This window comes from Anabrus simplex, chromosome 3 (genome assembly GCF_040414725.1).
Source record: "Anabrus simplex isolate iqAnaSimp1 chromosome 3, ASM4041472v1, whole genome shotgun sequence".
NCBI classification, from domain to species: Eukaryota; Metazoa; Arthropoda; class Insecta; order Orthoptera; family Tettigoniidae; genus Anabrus; species Anabrus simplex.
The window spans coordinates 382,446,447-382,474,396 of NC_090267.1; the positions used below are offsets into that span (position 1 = coordinate 382,446,447).

The window sequence follows — 27,950 nt, forward strand, 5'->3', positions numbered from 1 at the left end:
ACAAAATTAAAAAAGTTTTGTTCTATTCTCCGAGACAACTGCCGTAACCTTTCCTTGTTAGATCACACATTTGAGCCAAGTGCTGGAGATAATATTCCTGTCCATACCAATCTTGTGTATCTAAAAGGTATGAATGAGTAGATTGTTGAGTGAACTTTCTGTTTCTCATAGAACTTTTGCAAGAAATACTGTTCTATGGTTTGTGAAGTATACTGTTCTACGGTTCACTCTTTCCTTTTTTTTTTTTTCCCTTCCCCTGACAGGGTGTGGTGACATCTCACAAGCATATGAAGAGTTTTTGCTATGTTGATCAACCTTTGACCAGTTGCAAAGCCTCAAATAAAGACTTTCCAACATGTTTCCTTATCTCATCGACCCATCTTACAGCAGCCCGCCTCTGAGGTCTCCTTCCTCGTGCTTCCCTTATACCACCATCTTCTCCATGGCTTCCTTCCTCCATGAAATATGGTCAAAGTATCACAAGAATACTGTGCTGATCTTCTCCATGAGCCTCTCATCGACTCCAGTCACCTAAAGAACTGAAATGTTGGTTCAGTGTTCCATCTATGATAAGCGTAGGACTCGGCGGAAGACCCACATTTCCAGCACTTCTCTATCTTCTTCCTGTCAGCTCTTTTAACTGTCCATGTCACAGAGGTATACGTGGCAATTGGAAATCAGCATATCCAACTTCAGTTTCGTATTCTTGGAGATGGTCCTGTCCCTCCATATCTTGTCGACTTTGGCAGTCACCACATGGGCCAGGGCAAGGCGTCTCCTTATCTCATCTGAGCAGCCTCCATTGTTGGAGACTAGAATTCCCAAGTACATGAATCTCCTCATCACTTCAAACCCAGCTACCCTACTCATATGTGGCAGGTTCACTAGTAGACCTACAACATGCAATGAAAAACTTACTGGAACTGAATCGGAAGCATGTTGAATTATTTTTTATGGATTGTATGTTTGTTTCATGATAAGTAACGAAAAGGAACAAACAACTGCAAATCAAATCTTATTATAGAAAGACAGGAACATCGAAAGGAGAACATAATTGGATAAACATGATGACAGATCAGTGGGAAGAGGGGGAAAGTAAAAAAAAAACACCAAAAGATGTCAGTGTTTTCTATTTTTCTACTTTTCCTACACTGACCTGTCATTGTATTCATCCAATTATGTGTTCCTTTGGATGTTCCTTTCTATATAAGACATTATGCTTTTTCTTAAATTTGTTTTACATCACACCGACACAGATAGGACGTATGGTGATAATGGGATGGGAAATGTCCAGGAGTGTGAAGGAAGTGGCCATGGCCTCAATTAAGGTACAGCCCCAACATTTGCCTGGTGTGAAAATGGGAAACCACGGAAAACTACCTTCAGGGCTGCCAACAGTGGGGTTCAAACCCACTATCTCCCAAATGCAAGCTCACAGCTGTGCGGCCCTAACCGCATGGCCAACTTGTCTGGTGACTTCATGTTTGTCTCGCAGTTATTCACCCCAATAAAAAAATTTATCACCAAGCTGAGAGGTATGCTGGAGGAACTGTAAACAATGCTTTGGAAGAGTAAAGTAAACTCATATCCTCATCCTGAGGTGATGCAGCTCATTTCAGGCACAGCCCCAATGGTGGTGGTGGTGGTGGTGATTGTTGCTTTAAGATGAAGTACAACTGAACAACCATCCTCTCGTAATGCTAATCAGAGGGAACAAGAAAGAGGTCAAACACTTCGAAGAATGAACGTATCAGTAATAGAAATGGAAGGGCGAAGGGCAGGAAAATGAAAAACTCCCTAGGCCTCGCAAACCTAATACCGTTGAGGACAGAAATGAACATGAGCTGACCAAGGGTGGTCAGATAGCACAGACGAAAGTACACAGCCCAGCACAAGTCGCCTCTTATAACAGGCATAGTATACCATGGATCTATTCTACCAGCTCCACCCACATGGGAAGCCCCCACTGGATGTGAGCTGCATTTACCTTTCTTTAAGCACATACCAGTCCTTCCGCCATTCTTAAATCTCTGGCAGTACTGGGAATCGAACTCTGGCTTCTGAGAATGGCAGCTAACCACACTAACTGTTATACTACAGAGGTGGACAATACTTTGGAAATACAGTATCTTATCGGACTGTTATACACTGCTACAGAACACAAAGACAATCAGCTTTCTTTATCAGAGGTGTGGTTCTCTTTTGGAGCACTAGTTTAAAGTTCTATAATGAATGAGACAAGCTTCAGATTTCTCATGAACTGTCCATGATTTGACAACAGAGAAACTAAACAGAAAGTGACAAATTGGCACCTACTTGTGCACTATGGAAGGTTTTCATTGACAAGTATACCCTGTCATACACACCATCTATATATATATATATATATATATAAAATAACATGTCCGGACCGACTGATTCATCATTACCAAGCCAAAACTACTGGAAATAAATAAATGAAATTTTGGGAATACATTTATATTAAGAGTATAGGCGCTCACTAAGGAAGATTTTTGGATATTCCATCACTAAGAGGGTGAATTGTTTAAATGAGTATATCCATCTCACAAAAATTTAAAAGTTTACAGACGTAAAAACTGTTACTTGGTAACCTTTAAAAATAAAGAAACACAATTTTTTTGTTTTCAGAAAATCCCCTTAAGGGGGGAGGGGGTGAAAACGGTGAAAAAGGGGTTGAATACCTTTTATAAGGATACTTATATCTCAAAAACTGAAGATGTTACACACATGGAAATTGATATTTGAAATATCCTTTAAAAATAAAGGACATAATTTTTGGTTTTTGGAAAATTCAATTAATAGGGGTGAACAGAAGTGACAAATGGGGTGAATTCTTAAAGTGACTATATTTACGGTATATCTCAGAAATGTGACATGTTACAGACGTGAAAATTGGTATGTGGAATCTCCTGTAAAAGTAAAGAAACACAGATAATATTTTTTGGAAAATCCACTTAAGAGGAAGTGAAAAAGGGGGTGAATTTTTAAAATGAGCATATCAATAGTACATCTCAAAAACTTAATGTGTTACAGATGTGAAAATTGGTATTTTTAATTTTTTTTAAATAAAGAAACTTGTATTTTTTGTTTTTGGAAAAACCACTTAAGGTGGGGGGAGTTAGAAAGCTTTTTCTTTTTTCACAAATGGCTTTACGTTGCACCAACACAGATAGGTCTTATGGCGATGATGGGACAGGAAAGGGCTAGGAGTGGGAAGGAAGCAGCCGTGGCCTTAATTAATGCCCCAGCATTTGCCCGGTGTGAAAATGGGAAAACACGGAAAACCATCTTCAGGGCTACGGAGAGCGGGGTTTGAACCCACTATCTCCCAAATACTGGATACTGCCCGCACTTAAGCAACAGCAGCTACAGCTCTGTGGAGGTAAAAAGGACTGAAGTGGGGTTGAATGCTTTTTATTAGGATAATGATATCCCAAAAACTGAAGATGTTACAGACATGAAAATTGGTATTTAGAGTCTGCTTTAAAAATAAATACATATCTTTTGTTTTTGGAAAATCCACTTGGAAGGTGGGGGGTTCAAAGAATTGAAAAATTAGTTGAATTCTTTGTATGAGGATACTTATGTTACAAAAACTAAAGATGTTACAGATGTGAAAATTGGTATTTGGAATCTCCATTAAAAATAAACAAACATGTATTCTTTTGTTCTCAGACAATCCAATTAAGGGGGGGTGAAAGAATTGAAAAATTAGTTGAATTATTTATATGAGGATACTTATATCTAACTAAAGATGTTACAGATGTGAAAGTTGGTACCTGGAATCTCCTTTAAAAATAAAGAAACACATTTTTGTTTCCAGAAAATCCACGTAAGTGGAGGTGGGGGTGAGGAAGGACTGATAAAGGGGTTGAATTCTTTTTATGGGGATATTTACATCTCAAAAACTGAAGATGTTACAGCCATAGGTATAGGTATTTGAAATCTCTTTTTGAAATAAAGAAACATGTATTTTTTGTTTGTTTTCAACTTGAGAGAAGACTGTTTCTCACATGTACAATTCTATGTTGCATTATCATCTTGGCACCAAAAGGCAATACCACAAACATGGTTTACAAAGAGTTTTGGGGGTAAATGAAACTCAATTTTTTTGGTGGGTTTTTGTACTTTAGGGATTTTCAGATAATGTCTTAGTACAGTACCAAGGAACAATTACTTTTATCAAATTACAAAATTTATGCGAGCGAAGCAGTGGGTAAATGCCAGTATAAGTATATAACAGTTTGGGTTTAGTATTAGCTGCCATATTCATGTACAGATAATTAGTAAATCAGAAAAGTATGCAATGAAGATAATCTCCATAAATGATGAGCACATGTTCTACATGGTCTCAGGAATACTGTAAATTGGAAAGGAAAGCAGTAGGGAATAGTGTTCCACTTACAGTTCAGTACATAAAAGAAACTAACTGAATCAATTCATGGCACTAGAAAAACTTCACCTTTTGTCAGTATCTCTACAAAATACATAGCTGAGAATCCACAACCTCACTATGATTGGCACACAAAGACACAATGTGCACGAGATTCCTCGTTGGTTTCTACCAAGCTGTTTTTTGTTGAGAATGAGGCTCCTGTCTCATTATTGTCTAAAGGAAGGGAAGTCTGTATCAGTTTCATCAATCATGTGCAGTAGTGAGGAGGTTGAAAAGTACACAGAAAACCTATGATGATACTTTTCTACAGTATAACTCCAGTATTAGAGATGATGCAGTGCACACATTATGTTAAGAGCTCTCCATTCCATAGTTTGGTCGTTGGTGTGGCTCATAACGACTTGCTATCAATCCTCACACCGAGTCACTTGTCTTGTGTTGCGTACATAGTACGTAGTGTATGTATGCATACCTTGAGTGAGTAGAATATTCCCACAAGGTATTGATATTTTGTTTACTGTAGTGTATTGCTACTCCTGGACCGTTTGAGAAGCGGAAAACTTCCTCAAAATGGTGAGAAGAAGATAATTGCAAACATTCTAGAATGTTGTCTGTGAGAGAGAGAGAAAAAATCATTATTGGTTCCTCTTAATCAGTCCCTTAAAAGGGCAGGTGTTTTTGTGGGTGCAAGTGTCTTGATTCTTAAGGAGGTGAAGGGTTTCAGCACCTCTCATCCTAATAAATTTCCACAGACACCAGACAAGATAGGTCAGGTCTATTGTGCTTTCATACCAATACATATCAATGTTTCCTGTAGCCTATTTAAACAGCAGTAAGTATAATTTTTACCATTAGGCCAAAGAAGAGCGGCAAGGTCATACCGGACGATTTCAAAAAAACATGTTCAGGACACGATTGAAGAATTCTACACTGTAAAGAAAGCAGTCTTCACCATTTTCAAACTCAACCCTAGTTTATGAGAGAAGATATTTAGAAATGTGGATTTTTTTAAAAAAATTACAATTCGCTTTATGTCGCACCGACACAGATTGGTCTTATGGTGACGATGGGATAGCAAAGGGTTAGGAGTGGGAAGGAAGCGATCATAGCCTTAATTAAGGTATAGACCCAGAATTTACCTGGTGTGAAAATGGTGAACCACTGTAAACCATCTTCAAGGCTGCCGACAGTGGGGTTCGAACCCACTATCTCCCGAATGCAAGCTGTTAGATACATGATCCAATCCACGCAGCTACTTGTTCTGTGAAATGGGGACCAACTTGTCTTTGTATACATAAGAGAGTTCAGAATAAACGTGTGCTATCTTTGGAGCATGGTGACCTTGTTGACTGGTGTGCAAAGTATCTTGTTGCAATATAGCATTCAGGAAAGAGGGCTAAGAAATCTTTTTCTTGGATGAATTGTGGATTACAACTTGAATGTAGGGAAATGATGGCAAAGTATGGGAGTGACTGCTAGGGAAAGTGCATCCAGAAGACTCATTACTGGTGCTGTTAGTTCTCGCAGTGTTTTCATTCATGATTCCCAACTAATATTTCAAGCTGGTACAACTCCAGGTGACTATCATGGCCAAATGAATGGGGTAAATTCTGAGATGTGGTGCAGCTCAAAAGTTTTACCTTATCTGCCTCTGGCATCAATAACTGTGATGGGCAATGCTTCCTATCATTGTAAGCAAGCGGATACAACATTAAAAGTGGCATGGTTAACTGGCGGCAAAATTAAGGTATAGAGTGTGATATTAGTATGAGGAAAGGTGTTGTCTACAACCTAGTATCTGAGAACAAACCATCTGGAAAAATCTTCAAGAGAAATTTATTGGCTTCTGAAAAAGGGCACACTGTTCTTCATCTATGTCCATACAACTGTAACCTCAGTCCCACAGAAATGGCATGATTGAAAATTAAAAGGATATTAAGAGCACAGAATGTGACAGATAACATTCCTTGCAACACCTATGGTAAAAGACAGTCAGTGCGTTCTCCTAGGTTTCCGCTTCTGACTGGGAAGGTTATAGCAGGCATGTGCAGACACTGGAAGAAGAATATTGAAGGAAAGATGGCATCATGGAAATATCAGTTGATGACATGATTGTCAATTTGTATAGTGAATGTGAACAAAGGTCCAGCACCTAGGGTAGGCCTACTTAATTTTTATTATCATTAGGCTACTATTCTCCGCTTGTTGCCATTTCTTGGTGGATGCAGTATTTTTGTATCCGTCTCTTGGCACAGGCCAGAGCAAAGTGTAGTTTCCACCAAAGTCCCAGTCTCATCCATGGCTGTGACAATATGGAAGCTGCTGGGGGTATGGGTGGTGCTGAGTAATGACATTTGGAGCACAACTAGTATCTGAGTGTTATGAAAGGTGTTGCTCATAGGATCAGTCGTGCTGCAGTAGCACCTTCTGGTCCAGTGAGGAAAGCAATGGCAAACTACCTCACTCCTCATCTTGCCTAATACGCCTCATTTGGGCTCTGCCATTGGTTTTTGCAGTTTCCCTATAACTGCATAGCCTTTGGTGGTGCTATTTGAGGATCCAACCAGCCTCTGGGCTGATGACCTAACAGACAGACAGGCTACTATTCATGTGTACACAATCAGCTCCATTAATACTGTTTGCTTACTGTTTTCCTGACAGTCATTTGCCTTTCCTTAGTTTTACATTGCTTCTGTTGTTGGTGATATGAAGTGTCTACAGTGAATTGTTTGTTCAACAGCTGACACGTGGCATCAGCATTTTTTTCCCTTACCCCACACCACCTCAGCTTTCAGAGCTCTTAACATCATATATGCACTATACATGATAATTAGATAATGTATGGCATCAATATTTCATTAGAAAACATGTTGACCATTTTGGTACTTTAATTGTACTGTATGTTGGACCAGGCAGAGTTAAATTCCTAAGGTCTCTTCAGAAACACAGTAAATCTAGCTGTCCCGCTTCCTAATAATAATAATAATAATAATAATAATAATAATAATAATAATAATAATAATAATAATAATAATAATAATAATAATAATAATAATAATAATAATGTTATTTTGCTTTACGTCACACTAACTACTTTTACGGTTTTTGGAGACATCAAAGTGCCGGGATTTTGTCCCACAGGAGTTACTTAACGTGCCAGTAAATCTACTGACATGAGGCTGACGTATCTGACCACCTTCAAATACCACCAGACTGAGCCAAGATCAAACCTGCCTAGTTGGGGTCAGAAGGCCAGCGCCTCAATCATCCCTCAGCCACTCAGCCTGGCAGTCCCACTTCAATATAATTTTCCTAACAACAAAAACTATAATATCAACTATTAATTTTTTATTTTTTTAACGCACTGAAAACACAACAACAACAACAGCAGCAATAACTATAGCACCGGTACACAAATATAGACAAGGAAGAAGTTACCACCTAAAAGCTATATTCAACTATATATATAAAAAAAAAAAAAAAAAAAAAAAAAAAAACAAACAAGACTTCAACATCTGCTTCTAACTTTTGAAAACAAGTTTACAGCGGAGCCACAAATTGTCTCTATCCACAATATTGGACCATTTAATGACTTGGGTTTTTATTTCAAGCATACTTGAAAACATCTTTTAGTCAAATAGTACATTCTCAAGAACCCACACCACTGTTATGAGCTCAAAATCAACCAACATAAACATAGGCGCACAAGACCCTAATGAGGAAGTCTAAAGAAGGAATACGCAAGACATTAACTTTTAAATTTACCAAGTGTTTTATATACATGTTTTCAGTGTTTTTAATGTATTTAATGTGCATGTACAATTAGTTTGAAGCTTAGATTAAGTTTTTTACTACCATATTTTAATCTCAAAAACAATTTTAATCTCACGGAATCACAAACGAAATGATGATAACATCCAACTCATATCCCCATTAGACATCCGGATGTGCTAAGGAATGAAGACATCTTTTTAGATAAGTAACACAAATCAATACCATAGATGTAATATTATGATTTGTCAGCTAATGATGACCAAATAGAGTCGAAACCGGTACTGATGTAAGTCTACATTTACAATAAACAGTATTGACAGGTGAAATTTTTCTTATCCATATACATGTAATCAGTCAATACGGACATGAAACTGATAAATAACGAATGTACCATCCTTTCACTGAAAGCATAGCGATGGAGGTTTATAGCCCATAAGTTTCCTTTTGAATGTTCTAAAGTACTCTTTGGTTTCCTCTGGTTTAATTTCTCTTAAAGTCTTGGTTGATCTTCTCAATAAGTGACTTTTCATATTTACGTTTCTCAGCTCGGATCACTTTAGGTGTCTGGGCCCGTTGAACTCTGTAGGTTTGCAGTTAGTTTGTGGTTTTGTTGAATAATATTGTTTCCATGCGTCGAGCCTGACCTTGAGAACTGAAACATAGGTATCATTCCACCAGGCATGTTTCTTGCTTCTTTTGATTTCAGCAACTTCTTTTACAGCCTCAATCAGGTGGTTTTTGGTGTTGTTAAAGTCACAGTCGATCGGTCAAGCCTTTTCCTGGAATTCTACGACTTTTTGTCGGAGCTTATCAATGTCAAACCTATTTTGGGGGGGTCTTGTTGGAGTTTGCAGGGATTGGTTTAAATTTAATTATAAACCTGTAGTGGTCTGAGGCCACGTTTATGCCTTTTTCTAACCTCAGGACTGTTTTTCCGAGAGATAGTGACGTGATCTATTTGGAACTCCCCGATGGTTGGGATAGGAGATCGTCATGTTGTCTGCAAGTTATGATTTTCGCAAATGGAGACCAATCTCTTGCTGTTTTGATTGGTTCTTTTGTGGGCGGGATAGTTTCCAATGATTTTCTTGTACTTTTGTTCTCGACCAAGTTGGACATTGAAATCTCCCATAAGAAGTTTCATATGGTGTTTGGAAATTTTGGTGAGCTTTCCATCCAGTAGGTCCCAGAAGTTATCCACTTTTTCCGTATCAGATCTGTTCTTATCATTTGTGGGGGCATGTGTGTTAACTAGGCTGTATGTCTTGTTAGCACATTTGACTGTTAGTATGGATAATCTGTCACTTACGGGTTTGAAATTTTGCAACCGATTTAAGGATTCTGGTTCTCACAGCAAATGCGGTTCCAAGCATCACAGATCCACCGAGGACTCTTTTTTGAGTTCTGCTCTTGAAGAAACGGTAACCTTCATATTCAAAAGTCTCTTCGTCTGTGTAGCGTGTTTCTTATAGGGCAATTATGGCTATCTGATTTTCATGTATGGCTTTGGTGAGAGTCTTCAGTTAGCCAATTTGTGTAAGGGAGTTTATGTTGAATGTTGCTAGAAAGGTTTTCAATTTGGTTCTGAGTTTCTGACTGGTTGGGATACACCGAGACGCTCCGACTCGTCTCTTGCATTATTATTATTATTATTATTATTATTATTTATTTTGGATTTTTAAAGCTCTTGCTAAATTTTTTTTTTAAATGTGTTATTTACCAGCAATAGCCAAGTAACTTACTGTAGGCTTCCTTATACCATACCAATACTTTGAAATTGTTGATATATATTCTCATTGTTGAGAAATTGTTGATACATATTCTGATTAATTTATAAGTACCAGTAATCTTAAAGATGGTGGTGGTGATTTTTATTTTATGAGGAAGTAGAACTAGGTAAGCATGGACCAAAGTTTCATTGCTGTTATAGATAGGACCTAAACTTAGTTACAGTATTGTAAGTAGGTACAGAATTTCTGTAATTTTTATAGGTATTTTGTACGATAAATGCACTTTATTCAAATTTAAATGTTATAGGCCTACTTCCAAAATCACTGTAGGCCGTATGTTACTAGATATTTTCGAATAGTATACAATTTTAATTAATTACGCTCGCTATAAGAGTCTTGGTGTGACCATTAGAGGAAGATTATCGTGATCGATACATTCGTACTGTAGTTTTGAAGATTATCGTGATCGATACATGCGTAGTTTTAAACCCAACCGGTCACATAATCGACACAGCAGTTCGAAACTAAGTTCCAAACATTTCAGCTTCGTCTGCACCAAAGCGTTTTGTTAAGAGACCAAACGCAATGCAGACTGAGATAACTTGTTTAACAAATTTAGTGATCATTCGAGGATCTCATTCGTCACGAGATCCCCGTCAAATATAAGATTAACTAAAGCAAGTAAGCAACATGTAGTTTACAAGTTTGGGATATTCCGTAAAATCGATTAAAGATGTCTCATATCGATAAGAAGCAAGCAATAACAATGCATTACACTTTGGGACTAAAGAGATCCGAAGGTAAACGAAAATTGAAATCTTAGGACATGCTCAGAGACAACTCAGAGATGCACAGGCGCAACAAGGTTATGAATCGCACATGTACCACCTATTGCTCACTTTAACAAACAACAAAACAATGAATTACCTGTTGGAAGATTTCTGCTGACGCTACCGTTCATCATCAAAATATGACTGAAGGAAGGAGCACTACTTTTAGTCACTTGATTCGCGTAATAATAAAATACCACGTATACTAGTGACAAGAACGTAACCGCCTGCCACATACAAACAAACCAGCAGTACCATGTCCAGTGTTTATTCTTGAGGAGCCCTCTCGATCGAAAAAAATGCGTTAGCATTAGGGCAATTAGCACACTAAATAGGGCGATTAGTGCATTTAATAGTATATACAATATCCATAAATTAATCATCTATTCACACTAGATTCTTAAATTGTCGCAGAAATACGATTGGTAATATCTGAAGAATTGGTAGTCCTGTTCTCACTCCATTGTTTTCTTTCGTCGGCGCGGTTGGTTTAAGTTTGTACTACCACGGCCGACTTGATGCGTCGCTCTAGCTAGCTCCTTACCGGCCTTGACAATCGGGTCCACGCACTGTAATCGGAGTAGTTACACAGGTCGACACGTGGCGCTGGCGGCCGACCTATTTGCGGTAGAAATGCATACTCCTTTATGGAAAATATATTGACTTTGATTGCCGATTTATCGTAATTTAGAGTTATGGAGAATGTTACATAGGTCAATACTCTTAAAATGATTAATCCTAAAGGTTACTTTCGTTGATATTTGCCAAAATGATGTCGTGAAATGAAACTGCGGGGCGATGACCTAGTTCAGCTGACGTTCTGATATTGTCTCTCATTGCCGATGTATCTTAATTTAGGGAACAAAATAGTATGTTATATTGACTAATATTGTTAAAATGATTAATCCTAAAGGCTACTTTCATTGATATGTGCCAAAATAACGTCGTGAAATGAAACTGCGGAGGATGGAGTAGTCCAACTGGCGTTCCTTAATTGAGAGGAATAATAGTAATCGTTTTTATTATCATGGCATTTAGATACATAGCAGAACTTACCACAATACTTTTGTCTTCTGATGTTAATACTGAGATTAAGAGTCAGTGTTCAATTAGAGTTTTAAAATTCTTCAAGCGCTCCTCTCAGGAAGGGGGCTAGACAAAACATAAGTCTTACTTTTCCCATATTCGTTGTGTGCATAACATGAATATTTTGACTCAAAAATGTTTAAAATTTAATTTCAATATATATAGTTTCAGATTACATTTCATTCATACCTTTCACTAGAATATTAAATACCGGGCAAGTTGACCGTGCTAAATTCAGACAATAATTTTTACTTGAAATGCAGTAGGGTGGAACAAGTTGGCCACGCGGCGTGCAGCTGTGAGCTGTGAACTTGCATCCGGGAGATAGTGGGTTCGAACCCAGTAGTGATTCTTACTTATCAATGTTTAAATGTTAAAGTTCAGATTATCTTGGATAAAAAGTGTTGTGTTGCTGTCATATGGCAAATACGACACCGCCTAAAGGATTATTCTATGAAAGAAAATCCATGGGTAAAAATACCTGATTAGCGTGATTAGCTGCCACTCCCGGGGGCCCGGCCTGGCCCTGCCACGAAATTTCAAAAGTGGTACGACGGCTCGAACGGGGTCCACTCAGCCTTGGGAGGTCAACTGTGTAGAGAGGGGGTATCGATTCCCACCTCAGATATCCTCGAAGGGGTTTTCTATAGATTCCCACTTCTCCTCCAAGCAAATGCCGGGATGGTAACTAACTTAAGGCCACGGCTGCTTCCTTCCCTCTTCCTTGTCTGTGCCTTCCAATCTTCCCATCCCCAACACAAGGCCTCTGTTCAGCATAGAAGTTGCGGCCGCCTGGGCGAGGTACTGGTCATCCTTCCCAGTTGTATCCCAGACCCGCAGTTTCATGCTCCAGGACACTACCCGTGAGGTGGTAGAGGTGGAATCCCTTACTGAGTCCGAGAGAAAAGCCAACCCTGGAGGGGTAAACAGAACAAGAAAGAAAGAAAGAAAGAAAGAAAGAAAGAAAGAAGGTAAATACCCGAAATAGAAACGGAGAACTAAGGTGAGAGTGCTACCTGCTTTCAGCCACTCCGTAGTTTTGTCGTGGTCTACAGAGAATTCGTGAAATGATAGTGTCCCTTTGCTCTTTTTTCCTGTTCGGAATACAAAAAAAGGCACACAGCAATATATATTCGAATATTTCCTAACACAGTTAAAGACAAGGAAATCACCACATCATTAAAAAACGAATTAACGCATAAATTAAAATCCTTGTTCAGGACGAAGTTACAGCGAGAAATCACTTTGTTCTTGTTTCCATAAAATTTCTGCTCGAAGTACGAAAAGGTGCACAAGAATGTCACAAATTCCAAGATTTGTAAACACAATTTAAAAAATATAATCATCACACTACACAATAAAAAATAAACTCACTAGCGCATAACTATCAGATCTCAATATCAAGCCAACATGCACCTCATTGCAAACATATTGCCAACATTTACGACAGCAAAACCATATAAATAAAATTGGAAATGCGGCAATTTGCGATATACAGCTTCCTGTCAGTGGCAAGGTCTGTCTAGGGAGGTCTGGTCACGCTACCACAATCCTTTGCGGTGGCGGCCATACTGGGTCTCAAATAACGTTGTTATGTGGGCGTGCACGATGTAATGATGTGAGTTATTACTTGTATTTTGAAATAAAATGGGATACTGTGCCGCTCCAAATTGTCAAAATAAGACAACTAACGGAATTAGAGTGTTTCGCTTCCCGAAAGTTAAGCAAAGGAGAGCTCAGTGGGTACAAAACCGTAGGCATGACAAATGGTAATCTACAGATAATTCCGTCTTGTGCGCGGTTTTGTGAACTTATACACTCGTATTATTCCTGAATAATACAGTAATATGTTTGTATGAACGATGTTTTATATTAATAGGTCTTATTATGTATTTTCTTCTAGCAAAATTTTGAAGAATGTTTGTATGAACGATGTTTTATATTAATAGGTCTTATTATGTATTTTCTTCTAGCAAAATTTTGAAGAATCGCTATTTGAACTAAAGAGGGCAGATGCACGGAAACTACTCAAGTGGAATTCCATCCCAACAATTTTCAACGTCCCTAATCCACCCAAGTCTTTGACATGTGATAGGAAACCTCCCAAAGAAAGGGAACTGTCTTTCAAAACAAGCAAGGAAAGTAACTGGAAATGTGTAATAGTAGTATTGTTGTTTATGAAAATTTCATTTTCATGCGTTCGGCTCCATGGCTAAATTATTAGCGTGCTTGCCTTTTGGTCATAGCGGTCCCGGGTTCGATTCCCGGCAAGGTCAGGAATTTTAACCGTAATTGGTTAATTTCGCTGGCCTATCTCTTCAAACCAACAATTTGTGTGCAGCTTGTCATCATTACAACAATAATTGTTAATAGCAGTCTTTTACGGTACTGTAGTTATTATTTCCAGCTATATTTCATTCACCGTAAATGCTCTATGGAGTACATTATCTGGCTGGACAAATACTTAAAGATCACAACACTCGCACTAACCAACTACTGTAATTTAACGTACCGTAGCCTAACATAATATCCTAATGTAATCCCTAAAATAGCCTAACCTAGGTTAACTCAACTTAATAGTGACTGAATTTCTATTTATTATTATTATTTTATTATTATTATTATTATTATTATTATTATATGCATGAACGTTAGGACTCAGTTGAGAGCCCCGTGGTCGCCAACCCACGCTCCCTAGTTAGGAGCTCCTGACGCCCCTTTCAGTCACCTCTTATGACGGGCAGGGGATACCGTGGGTGTTATTCTATTGCCCCCGCCCACAGGGGGAAATCAATCTGGGTTGTGACTACGAGGGCCTTAGCTGAGTCGTGACATTGCTTTCACTTGTGTTTGGCTCTCACCTATTTTATCCTATCCGACTTCCCCTGGTCAACACTTGTTTTTTTCCGACCGCGACGGCATTAGCGCATTCAAGGCCTAGGAAGTTTTTCATTTCCATGCACTTTGTGGCCTTCATCTTACTTTTGCCGATACCTTCATTTTTCGAAGTGTTGGACCCCTTCCATTTGTTTTCTTCTGATTAGTGTTTATAGATAACAACAGTTACCATACATCATTTAATGCACTCAACTCAAGAGGCATTCAGTGTTCGTCAACACACTGGGGTAACCCCTTAGAAACGCAGTATTGATAATTACTTTCTTAATAAAGAAAACGCTGAAGGTAATTTATTACAACTGTCTCTTAGTACTTTAAGTATAGTACTTCAAGTTCAGTATTTCATGTACCGTTAATAATAATATGACACATGTACTGTACAGATTTCTATGTTTCTTTCAATAAGATTACGTATTTGACAGATTATATTAATAGGAAACACAGTAAGACCAAGTTGTAAGGAAGTAAAAGAGTAGGACATGAGCTTTCCTGTTGATTCTTGTTTCAAAAAAAAAAATATCAGGCTCTGCTAATTATCTTCCTATTCAAATAGCTGTGAATGTATTCATATCATTTAAGTGTTATACAGTTATATATACATGAACAGTACATGCCCAGTTAAATTCTTTACGAAAAATAGTTGATGTTCTGTTATTATTTCAATGTACGGCACCGAAATCCTCTAAATTGCCTTTGGTTACGCTCGCTTAAAGACCCAATATGGCGGCTCCATAAGAAGCATTCGTGACTTGACCTCCCTAGACAGACCTTGGTCAGTGGGTAGTAGGCCAGCGTTCCAGCGGCATCACGGTGAAACTTTCCAATTACAGCTTTATGCTGGGCTTCACAAGCGATTGTCAAGGCCGGTATAAGGAGCGCAGCGAGGGATCCAGTGGGCCGTGGTACTACGATACGGTCAGGGAGTAAAGAATTATTCCCTGGGTACGGTACGCTATTGTCATACCCAGCACTACTCGGAGAAGAATAAATTATGTTCTTTTGGGTAGGTAAAACATTTTATCATCTCTGCAATGATCGTAACCAGTGATGGGAAAAGTACAAAATAAAAGTAACTGGGCTCAATTACAGTTACACAATAAAATGTTATCGTACTTAAATACAATTACTTATTACTTTGTCAACAAGTACCGATAATCAGTAAAACTAAGTAATTAATTACCAGTTAATTACTTCACAGAACGCGAGTCTTCAGTGAATCGCTGACATTTTCTTTTTTCGCATGGGAATGGAATGACACCAAAGTTTGCAGAAAAGTAAATTACCTACGGTACTCCATTTTGTTGGTATTAAGGTGCATAGAGGCATTAAGTGGCTATCATCACTAGGTGAGACAAAACACACTTTCAGAATGATTGCTCCAAAGCAAAGTTTGAGTGTCACATTCGTGTTTTCATTATTTTCAGGATAACTAATTTAAAATGTTTATTCAAATATGGGAATGGATATTACATAACCCCTTCGACGTCACATGTTTATTCCGGCTCCATTCTCCGCCACATAGGACGGGGGCGGTAGAATAATACCTACTACAGTATCCCCCGCCTGTCGTAAAAGGCGACTAAAACGGAGAACGTGGACTCGATTTGGGAGCATGAGTTGGTTACCACGGTTCCGTTAGATGAGGCTACCATTATTTCCACATGTGTCAGGCTCCTCACTTTCATATTTCCTACCAGACTTCCCTTGTTCAACTTTTGTCCTTAGGTTTTCTAGACCTAGGGAGTCTTTCTTTTTCACGCTATTTATGGCCCTTCCCTTTCTTTTTCTGATATCTTCATTCTTCTAAGGATTGGACCTCTTCCTTTATTCCTTTGATAAGTGTTAAGAGAGGATGGTCGGCCGCAGTGGCGGCTCGTGAAAAAATCGTCCTACGTGCTACAAAAAACAAGCTAAATACGCTGTTTTAAATCTGCACATTGCCATGATGAACAACGCATACTTCAAACTTGGTAATAATAATAATAATAATAATAATAATAATAATAATAATAATAATAATAATAATAATAACAATACAACTTTTCTCACAATTTATAACTCAGAACAAACAAAAACAACATTAATTTGGAAGCAGATGAATTCTTCGACAACTGTCTACGAGATAAATAATTCATTCGAGAAATATTGTTTTTACTAACCTAATGGCGCAACTTACATCAGTGCAAATAGAATCGTGGGAATATAGATCCCCACTAAGAACACTAATTTAATTTCACTTTATATACACTGCAGTGGATAAATAATTTGATAAATCTCCGTATAAACTTGAGCACTAACACAATGACAGAAAAAACACGCACCAGTAATATAACCGCGAGATTAAAAACTGCACAAAGCAACTGAAAGAGCTGCCAACTGATTCATTGAGACCTCCCCTATTACCAGAGTAAATGTCCGGCTCCATGGCTAAATGGTTAGCGCGCTGGCCTTTGGTCACAGGGATCCCGGGTTCAATTCCCAGCTGGGTCTGGAATTTTAACCATCATTGGGTGTATGTGTTGTCTTCATCATCATTTCATCCTCATCACGACTCGCAGGTCGCCTACGGGCGTCAAATCAAAAGACCTGCATCTGGCGAGTCGAACATGTCCTCGGATACTTCCGGCACTAAAAGCCATACGCTATTTCATTTCACCAGAGTAAATTACATTGTAATGCGGGATCACATTTAGGGTCACTCAAAGATTCTTTGACTCACCTACGAATTCCTTATTTTTGACACAAAAGGAAGATGGATATTTTAATAAGCATGTGTGAGATAGATTGCCTCCGCTTACGCTTTACTTTCGAGCCCAGACGATGCTACTCTCTAGTGGCAGACTCGCTTACCACGTTCAACATCACACGGCCGACTTGATGCGTCGCTCTAGCTAGCTAAGGAGCGCAGCGAGGGATCCAGTCGGCCGTGAACATCAAGGTAGCAGGAGACATCGAGTACTTCTACCCCCTTGCGGGAGAGGAAGTAACTATAGACGGGATCAGTGAAAGTTGATCCCGGTTTATGGTATACTCCGCCGGCTAGGGGGAGTGTTGCAAGCTTGGCTGCGCCTGCGTATTGCTTCCTCCAGGCTACAGGCAAGGGCTCACTTCACATGAGCACGAGCCTTGTTCCCCGGGAGAACGGCGCTAGGTGTTCGACAGATCTCGTCCTGATTTTCACAAAACACAAATTCATATCGTACTCAAAACGAAAAGGCACCAGGATAATTTTACTGTACATAAATAATATTCCTTACAGTTTCAAGCTACGTGCTGGAGCCCGGTAGCACGTACTGACCGGCCGCCACTGGTCGGCCGGCTGCTTGACTGAATGATCAGCGTTGAGGTTTTAGGTTCAGTAGGTCTCGGGTTCGATTCCCAGCCGGATCGAGAATTTTAATCGCATCTGGTTAATTTCTCTGATTCGAGGACTGGGTACTTGAGATTTTCTCGACACACTCTTCATATTCACACAATATACTGCACTACAACCACCACAGAAACATGCAATAGTGAATACCTACCTCCACACACCGGAATCGTTAGTGATCATCTAAATTGGGTTTTTTATATTACCTGTACGTCCGACAGGTGCAACATAACTTTCCTTCGAACGTACCGTTGAAAGAGGGGATGAGCACGTGCTTTGTCCATACGGTGCTCTCATCATACATAATCAGCAGTGAACGTAATGCTTTTTTCCACACTGTAGGATAGCTCAACATGCCTCCGTAAGTTGATCAGCTCAGTCGCCTGGTTCAAATCCCCTAGATTCTTTTATCCTCTGAGACCATATCGAATGTCAAGAGTACGGTACGCAAGAAGACTAGTTCCTGTCACGCATTCTAGCTCTAGTGGAATTCATATGGGCAGATCTACGAGTTCTTAATCATGTGTACCGGGCGAGTTGGCCGTGTGCGTAGAGGCGCGCGGCTGTGAGCTTGCATCCGGGAGATAGTATGTTCGAATCCCACTATCGGCAGCCCTGAAGATGGTTTTCCGTGGTTTCCCATTTTCACACCAGGCAAATGCTGGGGCTGTACCTTAATTAAGGCCACGGCCGCTTCCTTCCAACTCCTAGACCTTTCCTATCCCATCGTCGCCATAAGACCTATCTGTGTCGGTGCGACGTAAAGCCCCTAGCAAAAAAAAAAAATTAATCATGTGCGCGCAACGTGGTTTTCGTGACTGTGAAGTTGGTCTGCGAGCACATGATTGCAGCTATATGGCAGTCATCTGTTTCAATTTGGAAAGTCGCCAGGTGCTTCTGTCATCGTTGTCTGTTTGAAAATTGCTGACCCTAGAAACTAAGTAATGTTTACAAACATTCATCACGTGTCAGAGACGTAAGATAATAATGAAAATGAAAATCCACAGCCTGTTTCGAGTCATTCGACCGGGTCAGGAATGGAATGAATGAAGCCCCCATCTAGCGGCGAGGATAGGAATCGTGCCGGCTGCCGAAGCCTGTCGCACCAATCAATCAATACTGATCTGCATTTAGGGCAGTCGCCCAGGTGGCATATTCCCTATCTGTTGTTTTCCTAGCCTTAAATGATCGCAAAGAAATTGGAAAATTATTGAACATCTCCCTTGGTAAGTTATTCCAATCCCTAACTCCCCTTCCTATAAATGAATATTTGCCCCAATTTGTCCTCTTGAATTCCAACTTTATCTTCATATTGTGATCAGTCGATTTTTTACGTGCTTGGGAAATTTACTGACACGAGGCTTTTTAAGCACCAACAAATACCGTCGGAACGAGCCGGAAACAAGCCAGCCAACTTGAGCGCAGAAGGCCAGTCTACGGATTCTAAGATCATGGCTTCAAATCCGACTGAGGTAGTCGGATTTTTGAAGAGTGAAAATAATGCCATTCAACACCTCATGTCGGCATGTAAAAGATCTCTGGTGACACATTAGGTGTTTACCCAACGTTAAAACTGAGCCATAGATCGCACAATAGAGATTCGGCTTACTCTGCTATCTGAAATGGCGTATGGCTTTTAGAGCCGGGAGTGTCCGAGGACATGTTCGGCTCACCAGGAGCAGATCTTTCGATTTGACTCCCGCGGGCGACCTGCGCGTCATGATGAAGATGAAATGATGATGAAAACGACAGATACACCCAACTTCCGTGCCAGAGAAATTAACCAATGGTAGTTAAAATTCCCGACCCTGCCGGGAATCGAACCCGGGACCTCTGTGACCAAAGGCCAGCACGCTAATCATTTAGCCATGGAGCCGGACACTTGCCATCTAGTAGAGTAAAACGGAATGTCAAAAATAACGCGATGGCAGCCTAAATTGCGTCAAATCCAAATGCTGCCTTGGTGAGATGTCACTCTGACTTTAACTGCGTATGCTGAATTCCTCTGGCTTGTCTTAATTCACGCTGATCATTCACACACAGCACATCATACTACCAACCATCACAGAAACATGCAGTAGTGACTGCATCCCTCCACATACGATTGGCGTTAGGAAGGGCAACCGTACGTAAATCTGGGCCAAAATCACATTAAGTTCTGACCCCAATCAATTGGGGAAGTTCCATGTAGAGGAAGAATTAAATGTACACGGTGCCGTCACAGCATAAGGAATACATACTGTACAGTAAATCCTAGACAGGGCGCTCCCGTTTATTACGATATCCTGGGTAACACGCACTTTTTGCCCAGCCCCTAGACATTTCTTATAAGAAATCATTATAAAAATACCTTGTTATATCGCGCTTCGTTTCCATTAAAGAAGATCTTTTTCGAGGGAATATTCTTCGGTTAATTTTTAGCAAAGTTCAGGAACATTTTACTCCCTCGTCGCTAGTGTACCTGCAGGTCTGAAGAAAACTATAAACTTTACCTGGAGATGACGGCTAGGTAAAGTATGTTGACATTCATAGCATGCAACCAGCTTATTTTAATCCCGCCAAGGGGAGCATCTTTTTTTTTTTTAATTTGCTTTACGTCGCACCGGGACAGATAGGTCTAATGGCAACAATGGGACAGGAAAAGGCTAAGAGATGCGAGGAAGTGATCGTGGCCGTAATGAAGGTACAGCCCCAGCATTTGCCGGTGTGAAAATGGGAAACCACGGAAAGCCATCTTCAGGAGTGCCGACAGTGGGGTTTGTTTCATGCCCCGGTAAACTACGTTTACTGTGGAGAATGCAATAATCAGTACCATTTACCTGAGTTATCAATGTAAGATTATTGTGCAGCAGACTTGCTGTGCGGGTAAATATCGTTACAATGCGACAAGATTTATATACACCAAGGAAATGAGGTTCATATGAACTTCATCATTATTCACCACCAACACCATTACCGGGTGTATCATCACTCCCAGTGAAAACTATCTGGTTGTAGAACCACAAATAATCAGATGGAACATATTTCGAAGTTATAACTTTAACATATTTTGCCTCATTTGCGTTGACTTTTAAGACACTGCGATGTAGATCGCTTGATGCGTCTGGTAAGGAAAGAGTAGCTCCTGCTTTCTCCAAAACAAAAACACCCATTACCATGGTATCGGTACTCGCATTGGCACTGCACGACAGTCCATTGCTGCTGTATTCATCCTATCTATTTGTTGACACTGTTACGTTGCATCCTTACGAGGACTGACCTTTGTTTTGAAGAAGGTTTTAAAGTGAGTTGTGTAGTTCAAAAACATTGTTCGTATTACATGATGAACAATGAACTTGCGACTCGTTTTCTGTACGAGGGCACGATACTCTTGTTGCAAGCATTGGTCGAACATTGAACTATAGCCGCAGACCTAGCCTACTGTGAGAGTAAATATCGTTAAATGCAACAAGATATACATACACCAGCTCCAGGAGTTATCTGGGTTCAAGCGCCGGCACAAACAGTTAAAACAACCCCTACAGCTCCTTTTACACTCCTACTACGCACCAAATCAGTGGCGCAGCACAGTTCCTGTACCGACAGATAGAGCTTTTTTAAATTATAGTTTACAGCAAAAAATACGAAAATGACCAAAAAGTGAAGTTGTATGGTTCTTGCGCCGGGCTCTTCAATTTAGTATTCTTGGAAACAAGCTGTTGCCTACCAATGTAGAAATCGTGGACAAAAAAGTGGGAGAGAGAGAACATTTTCATCACATCCCTTACTGATTTACCTTTCAATTGTGTTCGGTGTATTGACGCTTGTCTGCCGGCCCCGAAGGCCCGGGGTTCGATTCCCGGCAGGTCAGGGATTTTTACTTGGATCTGAGGGCTGATTCGAGGTCCATTCATCCTACGTGATTACAACTGAGGAGCTATCTAACAGTCAGATAGCGGCCCCCGTCTAGAAAGCCAAGAATAACGGCCGATAGGATTCGTCGTGCTGAACACAAGACACCTCGTAATCTGCAGGCCTTCGGGCTCAGCAGCGGTCGCTTGGTAGGCCAAGACCCCTCAGTGCTGTAGTGCCATGGGGTTAGTTATTTAGTAATGAAGCTTGTCTGCGTTTACGAGTGTGAACAGGGAAGCGCTTTCCTTACCGGTATCGAAAAAATGAGAAATTTTGCGAAATGACGATGGAAACACTAATCTTATCCAGAAACAGCAAGCAGATTCGTTAGAAATTTCGTCGTCTACGTCAGTGGCGGCGCGTGGATAAAACATCTTGGGAGTTCACTGCTTTGAAAAATAACGTGTTCAAATATATTGTTACTTGATGTAAAATAGTGGCATTGCTTGATTAGCAGCGCGACTTTCCTTTGAAGGCACACGGCTGCAGCTCGAAGAAGTTATAATAATAATAATAATAATAATAATAATAATAATAATAATAATAATAATAATAATAATAAATAGGAAATGAAAGAGAGGGAAAATAAGGGGTACCTTAAGCTGATCCAGTTTCGTCTGATGCTGAAGACTTTGCTAGCGTTGGAATAACTGATTCAAGAAAGTGTTAGGCAGGCTTCTGTTATTTATGACGTATTTTGTTACTTTTCATAAAACACTGAAAGTTTACATTAATTACATACACTTTAGACTATTGACGCTATACACACCATAGTTACCAAATTATTCTGGTTCATTTCTGTTAATTCAGGGGCATAACGTCAGGGCTGCAGGCGGGCCAGGGTCTTAAAGGGGCTCCGTTAAGTTCTCGCAACTAATACAAATAATATACGCTAGCCTAATGTTATTCTGCACGGAAATGGTCTAGGCAGTCGAAATAGGTGTTTTTTTATACGTTGAGTAATTGCCACTTGATTGCATCCAGCAGCAGTTTATTGTGTTGAATGCAACACAGCAGAGCTGTAAAAAATACTTGCCCTTGCTGTCTCTCGCAACGCCGTGACAAGTTCCTCGGGAGAGACCTGCACCACATTATCTATCTATCTATATATATATATATATATATATATATATATATATATATATATATAAAATAAGAGTTTTGTCTGTACATTGCTCAAAATTTGAAAAGGATGGTATTTCTGTATCAGTCATGCCAATAGTAACAAGGAAATGCATTTTTTAATTTTCCGTAATGTCTGTCTTATCTGTCTGTCCGTCCGTCTGTATGTATGTACACGCATTACGAGAAAACCGCTGAAGAGAATTTAATGAAAATCGGTATTAAAGTCACGGAATAAGTCGCTACAATCTAGGCCATAAATATTTTTTTTCACGCTGAGAGAAATGGTAGTTTAGGGGAAGGCCTAAAATTTAATTCTCAAATATTTATATTATTAGTGGTCCTATCTTGATGAAAACCGGTATGTAAAGTTCTAAAATAAGTTGCTACAATATAAACTATAAATAATCTTATTCACTCTGAAAGAAATGGTAGTTTAGGGGAAGGCCTAAAATTTAATTCTCAAATATTTATATTATTAGTGGTCCTATCCTAATTAAAACCGGTACGTAAAGTTCTAAAATAAGTTGCTACAATATAAACTATAAATAATCTTATTCACCCTGAAAGAAATGGTAGTTTAGGGGAAGGCCTAAAATTGTATTCGCAAATATTTGTTATTAGTGGTCCTATCTTAATTAAAATAGGTATGCAAAGTCGGCGAATAAGTCGCTACAATCTACGCCATAAATAATCTTATTCACGCTGAGAAAAATGGTAGTTTAGGGGAACGCCTAAAACTTAATTCTCAAATACTTGTTATTAGTTGTAAGCAAAGTCGGGGAATAAGTCGCTACAATCTAGGCCATAAATAACTTTATTCACGCTGAGCGAAATGGTAGTTTAGGGGAAGGCCAAAAATTTAATTCTCGAATATTTGTGTTATTAGTGGTCTTATTGACAATTACTACAGTATATACATAAAGTTAAATAGTATTAAATTTCCGATCATTTATGTCTTATACATTTTGACCGTACCGGCTATGAAAACGGAGATATTCATGAATATGGATTTTTGTTACTAAGATCATATTACCGGGCGAGTTGGCCGTGCGCGTAGAGGCGCGCGGCTGTGAGCTTGCATCCGGGAGATAGTAGGTTCGAATCCCACTATCGGCAGCCCTGAAGATGGTTTTCCGTGGTTTCCCATTTTCACACCAGGCAAATGCTGGGGCTGTACCTTAATTAAGGCCACGGCCGCTTCCTTCCAACTCCTAGGCCTTTCCTATCCCATCGTCGCCATAAGACCTATCTGTGTCGGTGCGACGTAAAGCCCCTAGCAAAAAAAAAAAACTAAGATCATATCAGCCGGGCTGAGTGGCTCAGACGGTTAAGGCGCTGGCCTTATAACCCCAACTTGGCAGGTTCGATCCTGGCTCAGTCCGGTGGTATTTGAAGGTGCTCAAATACGACAGCCCCGTGTCGGTAGATTTACTGGCACGTAAAAGAACTCCTGCGGGACTAAATTCCGGCACCTCGGCGTCTCCGAAGACCGTAAAAGTAGTTAGTGGGACGTAAAGCAAATAGCATTATTATTATTAAGATCATATCAGCGCCGTCACGAGAAAATGGGTAAACAGAATTTTAATGAAAATCGGTATGTAAAGTCGGGGAATAAGGAACTACAGTCTACGCTATAATTAATTGTATAAGACGGCCTTATATTACATAGTCGAAAGAAAATTGAATGTGAAGGCCTACAATACAGAAAACTCATAACATTGATCAACAATAATATTACATTGATCATTGTTTGTTGTGTCTCTGTTGCCATTCATCTCCGATAGATGGGATTACTGCTGTATACCGATTTTTTTAAAAAATTTGCTCTACGTCGCAGCGACACAGATAGGACTCTTGGCGACGATGGGATACGAAAGGGCTAGGAATGGGAAGGAAGCAGCCCCTACGTTAATTACGTTACAGCTCCAGCATTTTCCTGGTGTGAAAATCGGAGACCACGGAAAACCATCTTCAAGGCTGTCGACAGTGGAGTTCGAACTCACTACCTCCCGGATCCAAGCTAACAGCTATGCGCCCCTAACCGCACAGCCAACTCACCCGGTCGCACCGAGTATAACAGCCTGCCTGAAAATTGGCGGGAAGTAGCTGGGAAGTTAGATATATTTCTGATACTACTGATACGTAACAAACTGGTTCATCGTAGCATTCGAACTATTCAACTCCTACTCTGAGGCACTGATTGGAATGGGCAGTGTGCATATTTAACGGAATAATGGCAGAGAAGTGTTCACGGCTGTCTGCGGTCTGGTCATTGCAGCACTGGGACTTTGGACTGTTAGATCGGCACCGTAGTACTGTTCGTTAGAAGTGAGAAAATGTGCGGTTTATTAATTTGATCGAGTATTTTATATAACATTGCTTTTAATCACTACATTCCTTCTGACGACTTCAGGTAGGAAAACCACAAAGACAGTTTTTCTGAGAATCCCGTAGCGAAGCACGGGTACATCAGCTAGTTTAAACATAATTCCAACAGTGAAAATTGATACCAAAATATCATATTTTAGTTAGGAAATAGTAGTTTCTAGTTGTATAGTGACCCTGAGATAGAATAGAAGCGAAATATGTCCCAACTAACAACACCTGTTGTAATGTTTATATCCTAAATATAAGGAAAGGTAGGTATTGGAAAGGTGGTGTAAAACTATTATTTCTTTAATGTTTATAATCAATCAATCAATCAATACTGATCTGCATTTAGGGCAGTCGCCCAGGTGGCAGATTCCCTATCTGTTGTTTTCCTAGCCTTTTCCGAAATGATTTCAAAGAAACTGGAAATGTATTGAACATCTCCCTTGGTAAGTTATTCCAATCCCTAACTCCCCTTCCTATAAATGAATATTTGCCCCAGTTTGTCCTCTTGAATTCCAACTTTATCTTCATATTGTGATCTTTCCTACTTTTATAAACGCCATTCAAACTTATTCGTCTACTAATGTCATTCCACGCCATCTCTCCGCTGACAGCTCGGAACATACCACTTAGTCGAGCAGCTCTGCTTCTTTCTCTCAATTCTTCCCAACCCAAACATTGCAACATTTTTGTAACGCTACTCTTTTGTGTATAATGCCAAAAAAAAGTTGGTGCAACAACAATTGGTCAACTCAGTTTGCAGCGAAGTTAATAATAGGCTGTCAGTTGTGCGGTTTGATATTTTTTAAAATTTATTTGAACAGTTCTTGATTTAATTTTGTTCGTATATTTTTCTGCGTTGTAACTGAATAAATTATTGTAACCGAGACTTCAGTGTCCTATCATACATTATTTTTTAATAATCTTACAATAACGAATAATCCCTTTTGTTCATATAACTTGACAATATATTACATTACTTCTACCTGCTCTAATTAAATTTATTTTAAGTAATTCAGAGGTTTTACGTTGTATTTGAAGGGGCCCGAATTTTTAATTTTACAGACGGGTCCATATCACATTTGTTACGCCCCTGTGTTAATTATATCAAAAACTCAAAATCGCGAAATTAAAATCCCTTCAAAACCTACCACATTCGGGAAATGTTAACCGCGCGCTCTGACAGTGCTTCGGTTGATTTTGGGGTTACCCGATGTAGCCTCCCTTCTTGCTTCCATAGCCCCGCGCCTAGCGCACCCACCGTAAGCCCGACAGGCCCGCGCCATCAATTCAGAAATTGAACCTCTTCGCCGGTTCCGGAGAGTAACCGAGCGTTGATGTCAACATTATCGCTACGTGCGCGAATATACAGAGCTAATTAAAGGAATAGGTCCATGATAAACCATTTTAATAAGAGTTATCTATTTCTAGAGGGTTCACTGAACCACTGTACATAATATGTAATACAGTAACCGGGCGAGTTGGCCGTGAGGTTAGGGGCGCGCAGCTGTGAGCCTGCATCCGCAGATAGTTGATTCGAACCCCACTGTCAATCAATCAATCAATCAATCAATCAATCAATCAATCAATCAATCAATCAATCAATCAATCAATCAATCAATCAATCAATCAATCAATCAATCAATCAATCCTGATCTGCATTTAGGGCAGTCGCCCAGGTGGCAGATTCCCTATCTGTTGTTTTCCTAGCATTTTCCTAAATGATTTCAAAGAAATTGGAAATTTATTGAACGTCTCCCTTGGTAAGTTATTCCAATTCCTCACTCCCCTTCCTATAAATGAATATTTGCCCCAATTTGTCCTCTTGAATTCCAACTTTATCTTCATATTGTGATCTTTCCTACTTTTATAAACGCCACTCAAACTTATTCGTCTACTAATGTCATTCCACGCCATCTCTCCGCTGACAGCTCGGAACATACCACTTAGTCGAGCAGCTCTTCTTCTTCCTCTCAATTCTTCCCAACCCAAACTTTGCAACATTTTTGTAACGCTACTCTTTTGTCGGAAATCACCCAGAACAAATCGAGCTGCTTTTCTTTGGATTTTTTCCAGTTCTTGAATCAGGTAATCCTGGTGAGGGTCCCATACACTGGAACCATACTCTAGTTGGGGTCTTACCAGAGACTTACATGCCCTGTCATTTACATCCTTACTACAACCCCTAAACACCCTCATAACAATGTGCAGAGATCTGCACCCTTTATTTACAATCCCATTTATATGATTACCCCAATGAAGATCTTTCCTTATATTAACACCTAGATTCTTACAATGATCCCCAAAAGGAACTTTAACCCCATCAACGCAGTAATTAAAACTGAGAGGACTTTTCTTATTTGTGAAACTCACAACCTGACTTTTAACCCGTTTATCAACTTACCATTGCCTGCTGTCCATCTCACAACATTTTCGAGGTCACCCTGCAGTTGCTC

The 27,950-nt window shown here is 39.7% G+C and overlaps 1 protein-coding gene across 2 annotated transcripts in view; it reads right to left on the bottom strand.

Moving 5' to 3' along the window:
• The window catches only part of LOC136867357 (beta-galactosidase-1-like protein 2), a 212,971-nt gene that overhangs the window by 110,121 nt on the left and 74,900 nt on the right, over window positions 1-27,950 (bottom strand). Inside the window, exon 1 of one of the 2 annotated variants that reach the window (XM_067144525.2) lies at window positions 10,849-11,126. The exons of the other annotated variant lie outside the window; for it this stretch is intronic. Coding sequence (XP_067000626.2) covers window positions 10,849-11,062 — 214 coding nt within the window. The 5' untranslated portion in view covers window positions 11,063-11,126. Of the gene's footprint in view, window positions 1-10,848; window positions 11,127-27,950 lie in introns of those variants that run through there. 2 annotated transcript variants of the gene reach the window in all.